Source organism: Rhincodon typus, chromosome 31 (genome assembly GCF_021869965.1).
Source record: "Rhincodon typus isolate 14 chromosome 31, sRhiTyp1.1, whole genome shotgun sequence".
NCBI classification, from domain to species: Eukaryota; Metazoa; Chordata; class Chondrichthyes; order Orectolobiformes; family Rhincodontidae; genus Rhincodon; species Rhincodon typus.
In genome coordinates, this window is record NC_063362.1 from 22872154 (window position 1) to 22881839 (window position 9686).

Sequence of the window (9686 nt, forward strand, 5' to 3'; positions counted from 1 at the left end):
GGAGTAAGGCTAGACACAGGGGGACAGGTACAGCTTACATTTCATCTTTTGTCCCACAACTTTGGAGGGAGAGCCCACAGAAAAAGAATATTTTTCACTCCTTTCTGTGCCCGACAGAGCATGAGGAGAACAGAGATGGAGACACATTTATTTAAAAAGAGACAGACAGAAATGGAAATATTTAGACAGAGACTAAGACAAACATTTTTGAGAGACAGCTGCAGACAGACACCTATTTTCAGAAACAGAGACAGAGGAATACACAGGGCAGAATTAAATGAAGCGCACTAGGGCTTGTCTAACTGCACGGGAGACAAAAGTCCATTTTCTGATGCAGGATGGAAGTTGGGATATACATTGGTGATGAGCAGGATGCACCTCCCAACAGCAAGTGACATTTTATTTTCAGTTTATTTTGTTTCAAAACCATTTGCATGTCATACACTCATTAAAATATATGATCGCCAGATTAAACTATATCTTAGCAATGAAGCAAACAAAAGACATGGATTCATGACTGGTTCAAGGTGACTAGCAGAGATGAGAGAGCCTCTTGAGTAAAGTTAACGTGCTTTTCATGTATAGAGAGCTTCATTGGGCCAGGGGAGGTAAAGTTGACCTATTGCACTGAGCTCCATGGGGGGGCTGTATCAGGATGTCAAGGTAATAATGCACACGGAAGGGATTTGAGTTATGGTGAGGCTAAGTAGGGAGGCGGTGACTGAGGGAGGGAGCTGGATGACAGAGGGAAGGTTAAGCTCTATGGAAGGCAGCACAAGCGCAATAGAATGGGTGATGAAGAACGGTCAATGGTGAGGCTGGGAAGGTCGAGGAAAACCAGGAAAAGGTCAAAGGTGATGGGGCAGCATTGAGGATAAAGGTTGGCAGGGCCAGGGTGTGGTGGGAGAGCTTATTGATGTCAAGGTGGGTGGGGTTGTAGATTTAGATTGTATTGATCAAAGATCAAGAATCCTGCAAACATTAGAAATCTGAAAATGCTGAAAGTATTTGGTAGGCTGGGAAGTACCTGTGGAGACAGAAACAAATCTATTGGCCCAGGCTGACAACCTGTTGTCTCCAGCATCTTGATATTATTTCAGTTGATCAAGGGTGAAGATGGGTGGCTCCAGGATCACTGAAAACAGGTCTAAGGTGCTGGAAGGAAGGTCGAGGGTGGAAGGCCAAAGGTGACTCTGGGAGTGGGGCAGGTTGATGGCCTGCACTCCAGTCACTCGAGGATGGCAAAGCAGAGGGTGGGTGGCAGCAGTTTGAGTTCAAACTCCTCTCAGCAGGAGGCAGACGGTGCTGCTGGCTTTCAGGCAGTGGGTCCCTGTCCAGGTGCCATTTCAAAATGGTGTCCAGACCTTTGACCACCGTGAGTTAACAATGGAGTTGACAACATCCTGTTCACCACCTCCCCCCTCAGCCAAGCAATTGGCCAAGTCCCTCAGAGAACAAAGTCATGGCGATAGGAGAGAAAATCTTAATCCTTCATAAATTCAGGAAGCAACCCTGAGCCTCAGGATTTGAAACCGATAATTTTCCAGCTGAATACTTCTTCTGGAATATTTATTCAAGGCCTTTGACACCACATGCTCAAGATAAATGGAGTCTCCCATGAAGACGCTACAGATTTACCTGTACCTAACTGAGCTTTATAGGGACGTGCATCATAGGATTGCTCCTCAAGATATCTGACCTCAGCATGGGGACAGTAGGCAAGTAAGTCCTAGTGTCAGGATTTTGGGAGGGGTGGGGAATGGCAGGGGAATGGGTTGCTGGCATACATCACTTAGGGGTTTCCACTCTCGGTATTGGAAAATGGGGTTGTGGTGAGTGAATGGGCTACAGAACTCCCCCATGGTCAAACAGCTGACTCATTGTCATGGTCTAGACTCACTTCAGAATAAAGGCCAAATGAGTGAGGTGCTGGGGTGTACCTAGAATCCATGGATTTGGAGTCCAGCAAGGAGGGGGAGCAGCTTGAAAAGAGCTGGGGGAGAGAACAAGCTGAAGGTCACCACAGTGGGTCTTTGAAGAAAGCAAGCTGTCAGGGAAAGAGAGAGAGACTGACAGCTGGAGGGGTTTCAGAGTAAGAGGGAACAGTGCAGCTATCAGCCGAGGGGTTTCCCTCCAACAGACACAGCAGTAAGTGGTGTGAAATTAACACTGATTGGACTGAGGTGTCTGTACTGTACAGCAGGCACTGTGGACTGACACTGCTTAATAACACGAGGGCTATACCGACAGGGCCAAGAGAACTGGGTAAATCATTGACAAGCTCAAAGAAAAAATGCAGAGTCAGATGTCAGAACGTGTTTGAAAGAACTGGTAAAGAGTTGCAGGCTGTGGAAAGTCAGGAAAGTGTCTTGTTAAAAACATTTGTGTGGGTTGTCCAAGCTTCTAAAGATGTGATTGTAAATCAAGTGATGAAAATTGTACTTTATTGCTTCTGAAGAGGTAGTGCAGGTCAAGTAGAGACCAGCATGGATTGAATGTAGAGAAAAGCTGCCTCTCAACAGTTCCTGTCAAACACTCCCAGAGCATGCACAGCATGGGATAGGATGTAGAGTAAGATCCATTTGCACTGTCCTCAATATTATGGTTCATAAGTGTCTCAATCCTTATTCTTTTGAGGTACCTGGAATCACAACTTTGGACTATTCCAGATGCTGAATCTTTGGTCACTGTCTGCCTGCGGCACACTCAAAATATAAATGTAATACAAACTGAGCCACTGGCTATGGAGGAAAATCAAGTTCATTAACTGAGCAAGTGATTTCTCACAATGTAAAAACATTCAACCTCTACATCGTCACGGTCTGTGATATATAGTCCCACAAACAGGAAAAGTATTGAATCATCTGAGTGATAACAAATCGCCTGCCATGTTGATTCAGGTTTTTCTCCCTTTTCCCTGGAAAGCAAAACAAAACAATGGAAATGGAGGCAGAACCATCCCAACATTCAATGCAATAGCGAAAACCCTCTAGTAAAACTGAGGGAATAGTGGGCCTTTTCCCTGCAGATGCAGTTAAACGACAATAACTCCCATGGGAGTTAGCAAATGGGCCAAATACTGAACATGGGACAGCTTGCAGGTTTGAATGTCAAGGGCAAATTGCACTGTGCTATTTGAACGTCAGTCCACGGTTGTAGTTCTCTGCATTCCTAGCTACAAGTTGCACTGTGCAGTGATGATGGATGCTATGCATGAATTGTGTTCCAGTGCCTTCCCTGCTAACATCCCTTGCCAGGAGCCTCACCATCTGCATTCTGCCCAATGGAATAAACATGGGTTCCTTGTTTGCTTTCCATTATTAACTCAATTCATCTTATCCTCAATTCTCTCCCTCTCCCCTGAAAGTACCAGCTGGTGGGTGTCAAAGCTGGAGGTGAGTCTAAGATTTGGGGCATTAACGGGGGAGGGGGACTGCACATTGGCAACTTGGAAAATCACCAGGCTGAAAGACACTTAGCAACAGGCTTAGAGGTGTTTATCATTGGTTCTGTTAAGCTTTCCAAACTTTTCCAACACCTATCTAACAGAAAACAGCATTTTCTAAAGCAAAACTGACACACTTGAGGAGAATGTGGCCCAAGATTGTTTTTTTCTTTCATTGTGATTTAGCTGGTTCTCAGAATGGGCTGCAAAGTAGCCAGGTAGCACAGGGATGCAGGGGCATTGAGATTATTGGCAGGCTATGATGAATTGTGGGTTTATATTTGTGCTTGCTACCTGCTGTGGAGTTCAGGTTTGATGCCTGCTATGGAGATTATGTTGGATGTTCAGCAAAGCTTGTGTGTGTCAGTCACTGTATGTTCTGATCTTTATGACAGCCCACTCCTAAATGACAACACTGACTACTACTCAACAAGCTCTTCACTGGCTGTAAGATGTTTTGAGATTTCCCAAGGTTGTGAAAGGTGACATATAATTGTTTTGTTTTTAAACTCACTCATGGGATGTGGGTGTCACTGACTGGGCCAGTGTTTATTACCCACTCCTACAGACAGCAGTTAAGAGTTGACTGCATTGCTGTGTGTCTGGAGTCACATGTAGGCCAGACCAGGTAAGATTGCCTAATTGACAGACTGCCTTTCCTAAAGGGCATGAGTGAACCAAATGAGCTTTTGATGACAATCGACAGTAGTTACATGATTGCTACGAGACTGTTTATTTTTTATTGAATTCGAATTTCACCATCTGCCGTGGCAGGATTTGAACCCCTGTCCCAGAACATTAGCCTGGAGTTCCGGATCAGAGGAAAAGTTGCCATAGTCCCATTAGAGAGAGACGACTGGCAGTGAGTTTAACCTGAGGGTCACCATGCCTCATGCGAAGGGAATGGTTGTGAAGGAGAGTCCTTTGTGGTAACATCAGCCAATGTGGGAATTGAACCCATGCTGTAGGTGTCACTCTGCGTCAGACTGAGCTAACCAACCCTCAATTACTTCTGGATTGCTAGGTCAGTGACGTCATCACTACGCCACCTCCTCCCTTCATGATTGTCCTTCTATAATTTATTGGGTTCTGCTTAATTCAAGCAGGGAGCGTGAAAAAGGGACTAGCAGATTCACTCACCCTGACATTGTGAAGTGTTGGTTCTGACAGCCAGAAAATGCGATACTGTGGGGACAAGCAATCCTTCCCCAGAGCGAAGGGCACAGGCTGGCCTCTGACATGGAAAGCTATATGAGGACCCTGGCAGAATAGTGAAGAGTCCAACCATGAAGTGGGTTGGAGGTGGCAAGGAAGCAGTAACGCCCGTGATGGTGTGGGAGAGCTTACTGATGTCAAGGTGGGTGGGAGGGGTGGTAGATCTAGATTGCACTGATTGAAGATCAAGAGTCCTGTAAACATTAGAAATCTGAAATAAAAACAGAAAATGCTCAAAATACTTGGTAGGCTGGGAAGTACCTGTGGAGAGAGAAACAAATCTAATGGCCCAGGCTGATAACCTGTTGTCTCCAGCATTTTGATATTATTTCAGTTGATCAAGGGTGAAGATGGGTAGCTCCAAGATCACTGAAAACAGGTCTAAGGTGATGGAAGGAAGGTCGAGGGTGAAAGGCCAAAGGTGATTCTGGGGAGTGGGGTACGGTGATGGTGTGGGTCACAGGCTACTGAACTGCTGGGTGAATATTGCTGAACAGGCGCTAGAGATAAAACTTCGATCAGTAAATGGACCCTTACGAGAAGTGGGAGTCTGTTCCAGCACCTTCACCCTGGCTCGTAACTCAGCCAGTGCCTTGCGCTGTCGCTGAATGACCTCCTCGTGTCGGTGACCTTTGCACTGTGCTGCAAGCCTCACAACCTCAGAGTGCACTTTATCCTGGAATGATACGTTTGAACAAGAAAGATCTACACGTTATCTTTTGCAGTGAATTGTGACAGTCACTGATGGAGGTCTAAACAACAGAAAGACAAAGAATGAAACTTGACAGTGTACCCCTTGGCAACAGGTTTTCATTCTTACTAAGCTGGCAGACCTTATTTGTTTGGTTTTGAAGTTTAATTCGCAGGAAGAAAAGAGGACTGTCTGAGTTAATGACATCGGATTGTAGTGTGGATAATGGAGGTTCAAATAACTGAAAAAAATTTCAGGAACATAATGACAAAGCAACTTAAAACCGTCGCTTTCGCTGGATAACTTATATAACTCTATCAGAAGGGCAGAACTGCTCGAGTAGGGATGTGGTCAGGGAATGTGCTATGTTTCTCATTCCCAATGGCAATGGGTCACGCAGAGCAGAAAAGCTAGCACAGACCAGTTCGGTCAAATGGCCTAATTCTGTACCAGAGGATCTATCAAATGTACAAGTGAGGTAAAGATTAGGGGTGCTGTCCCCAGCCCCCCACCATTCTGGGGCGAATAGCTATTTTACTAGGTACAGGGTCATTAATCCAGCCACTAAACCATAGACCAGAAAGTGTCACTTTTAGGAAAAGGAAGAAAAAAAAATGGATGGGCAGCTGGTAGTTTTACAGCAGCATTGAGGAACGACAGGATTATAAAGCTCTATTAAGCGTCATAACTCTGCATTTTTACACAGACCTCACCACGTGGGTAATAAAACACTCTCAGCACGTCCCTTACTCTCACGGGCACTATTATCTGTTCAAGCAGCAGCTCTCGCTCTCATCTTTGTGAAGCTTAATTCACCAAATCCTTTACACATTCGATCACAAATGGGAAGGGGAGAGACAGAGCTACTGCAATTAGCAGGGCCAGGAAGCTGTTTATAAACGGAGGGAGGAAGGCCAGTGCTGGGGTCCGTCATTAGTGCTGGTGTCAGAATAACAGAGGCAGTAGGGACACTGCAGCATGAATCTCAAAGTATCCAATCCACCGGATTTACAAAGGACCACCAGGCTGTAGTCTAATGCAGAAGGAAAAAATGTTTTCTTTCCCTGCCTGATAATCTCTGTATTTATGCAGCAGGGTTGCTTTTCAGTACAATTCATGATTCCACCCTTCACAATTATTTCAGTTCATCAGTGAGGATAATGCCTGCTTCAGGGCTACTGAAGGATGTCTCCCTACCTCTCCATTATTCACGTACAACCAGGGCTTATAGAGTTCCTACCATTTATATTATCCGACCCTTTGGTTGTGTGGGATGCATTAATACAGAATAGAGCCACAGAATAGGGGAGGTCCCACCCCCAGTTCTCTCACAATCTGACAGAATTTAGATTAAGAGGGGAGAATGCACACTTCCACGTCTGACACTGAGCGGTTACTCAGTTATGTTTCCAAAAGGCAATGAATTCTCTTGGTACTGCAAGGATTTCTCTCTCTCTCTCTCTCTCTTCCATCACGCGTGTTGTCACATATCCTGAGATTGGCACTTTAATTTCACTGATGGAATTACCTGCCAGCAGCATGGAAGACAGACTCAAGAATGAAATAAATTCCACCAGTTCAGTGCATCAAATGAGCAACATTAATTCTCCCCTCCCTTCCTTCACCAAAGCTTTTCGCTTTTCCTCAGCTATTGCTAGGCCAGACAGGAGAACTAAACATCATTGTGCATTTCTATAGCCATTATATTTTAGGAATACACCTCAAGGTTCACAGGGGCATACCTGGTAAAATCTGACACCAAGTCACTGAATCCTATAGTATGGGAGTAGGTCACATGCCATCAAATCCACACAGACCCTCTGAAGCGCATCCCACCCAGACTCAGCACCCAACGCCTGCATTTCCCACAGCTAATCCACCTGGACTGCATATCTTTGGACTGTGGGAGGAAACCCACACAGACACAGGGAGAACATACAGTTACCTAAGAGTGGAATTGAACCCAGGTCCCTGGCAGTATGAGCCACCATGCTACCCCAAATCACATTAAGAAATAATGGAACAAGTCACTCAACCACAAAGAGGCAAAGCAGCTCACCATCTCTTTCTTCAGGGTGTCAGAACTGGCAATAAATGCTGGTCCAGCCAATGAAACCCACATCCCGCAAAAGAATTTAAAAAACAGTTTTGGAGAGCATCTTAACGGAGGAGAGAGAGAGAAAAAAAGTCTAGGAGTGATACCCACAAAGTCTATCACAGGTATTTATTGTACTCATATAAACTGAGTGCTTCCACTGGTAAGTTTGAGGTCTCCCATGATTACTGGGCACTCTGGGGGCTGGAATGCATTACTTCCTCTCATAATAAGATTTTAATTTAAAGTTTCCGTCGAACTTTTGATCCAGATATGGTGTTCCTTTATGTGGTTCTTAACTTTTAATTTGGTTAATTTGGTGTAATTTAGTTTAATTGGCTATTTTCAAACCAGAATAAAGCGGGTGCTAAGGGCCCTTCTAATGCAGTGGTAGTGCCCCTACCTTTAATCAAGAAGGCTTGGATTCAAGTCCTAACTGCTCCAGAGATGTGTCATAACATGTCTGAACAGCTTGATTAGATATATCTATAAACCGGGTGCCATGGTGATAAGAATAGTTATTATTTTGGAGTTAATGGGGCTTCAGGATGTTCTTGGGAAATAAAATGTAGATACCAAGTAATGAGTGTCCAGGACTCGGTGGTTATAGCGATTTGGGTGTAGTTCCCAGAGATTTAAGTATGTTTACTAAAGGTGGAAGATTTACTGAGTCTTGGGAATGAGGTAAAAAGTCAAAGTTCAGTTCACCTCAGCAAAATCAAAGGAGGAGAGAAAGAGAGTAGAAATTTGAACTAACAGTCGAATGTAAGAGCAATGTCAGTCTAATTACACATGGCAGTTTTAGAATGGGTGTCAGCGCACAGTGATCAACATGTGGAGTGGACCCCTAAATGAAGCAGTGAAAGCAAAGACTAGGATTCCTAGGGAGAGCCAAGAATATAGTGCAGGTCATAGAGAGAGCTTGCTTAACTCAGAACCTCAGGACCATTCTAATGCACCATATAACCGATGAAATACGTTTGAACTATAGTCTCTGTTTCAGTGGTAAGGGTATCAAACAGGCTCAGGCCTTTATTTACGTAAGTAAAGGGATGTATGGCCTGTTGAGAGAGGGGTAGTACCCTGATACTCCAGTCACCTGTAGGATGGACAGGAGTCACTGGCCCTGAGGTAGACCCATCTCTCATTGGTCTCTCCAATGGCCACAGCCAGGCCCAGTATCTCAGCTGATGGGCAACAAGTAGTGAGGGGAGAAATAATGAACCTGACACCATCTGGGCCAATGTCTTCATAGTCAAAAATATCAGTCAAGGTGGAAGGATGGCAAGTGTACCAAATGACAATCACGTTCTGGACCACACTGTCTAAATGATGGTTATTAGTACATCAGACAAGAATAAAATAGCAAGGGAAGAAAGGTTTGATCAAGCTTTGGTCAGCGACCTTCTGGGGAGAGTGGAAACTCAGAAACTATGGCTTGGAGACTTTGCGGCTGCCATCCTAATTCACTGGGCCATGACAGGTTTAAAGGGTGGGGTCAGACACAGCAAACTGCTCCACCTTAAAACTCCACTTTGCAGGAAAAATTAATGAGTCCAGCTTCCAAGTGAAACACAACTAGCAGATCATGTAGCATCGGCAAACGGGTGAAAATGGCATGCCAGATGATGATCAAAAGACAACATCATCACATGGTGACCACACCCTGGCTGACACTACAGAAGGACTGCACTGCCTACCCCTGAGTTGGAGAGGAGCCTAGAAAAAATGGCCTAAGTAAATAACTGCCTTCCCACCACCCAGTTGGCTTGCGGCAATCAACGGGCATCTCATCATGTGGCCAAACCGCGACAGAGAAGAAGACTTGAGCTCCAAACTCCATTACAAAAGAAGGAAAGAGCAAACATTCTGACCCGTGCTTGCTGGAACGTGAAACTCTGGTGACAACAGTTGCCCTCTATGATGCTCAGGCCTGGTGGCCTGTCATTGAGGTAGACTCGATTTAGAGGCAGCATGGCCTGAGTGAGGGCTACTTCGTGGAACAAGACATTATGATGGAATGCAATGCCTGCTGCACCTTCTACTGGTCAGGAGGACCTCAAGGTGAACAACGACTTCTCAGTAAAAACCAAAAGAACTGTGGATGCTGTAAATCAGGACAAAAACAAAGTTGCTGGAAAAGCTCAGCAGGCCTGGCAGCATCTGTGAAGGAAAAAACAGAGTTAATGTTTTGGAGATAGTAGGAACTGCAGATGCTGGAGAATCCGAGACAACAAGGT

The 9686-nt window shown here is 45.0% G+C and overlaps 1 protein-coding gene across 1 annotated transcript in view; it reads right to left on the bottom strand.

Annotated features, from left to right (window-relative positions):
* Positions 1-9686, bottom strand: part of LOC109913883 (forkhead-associated domain-containing protein 1-like) — a 140214-nt gene that overhangs the window by 55412 nt on the left and 75116 nt on the right. Inside the window, exon 22 of the mRNA XM_048614895.1 lies at positions 5198-5336. Within this exon, the coding sequence (XP_048470852.1) occupies positions 5198-5336 (139 nt within the window). The remainder of the gene's footprint in view (positions 1-5197; positions 5337-9686) is intronic.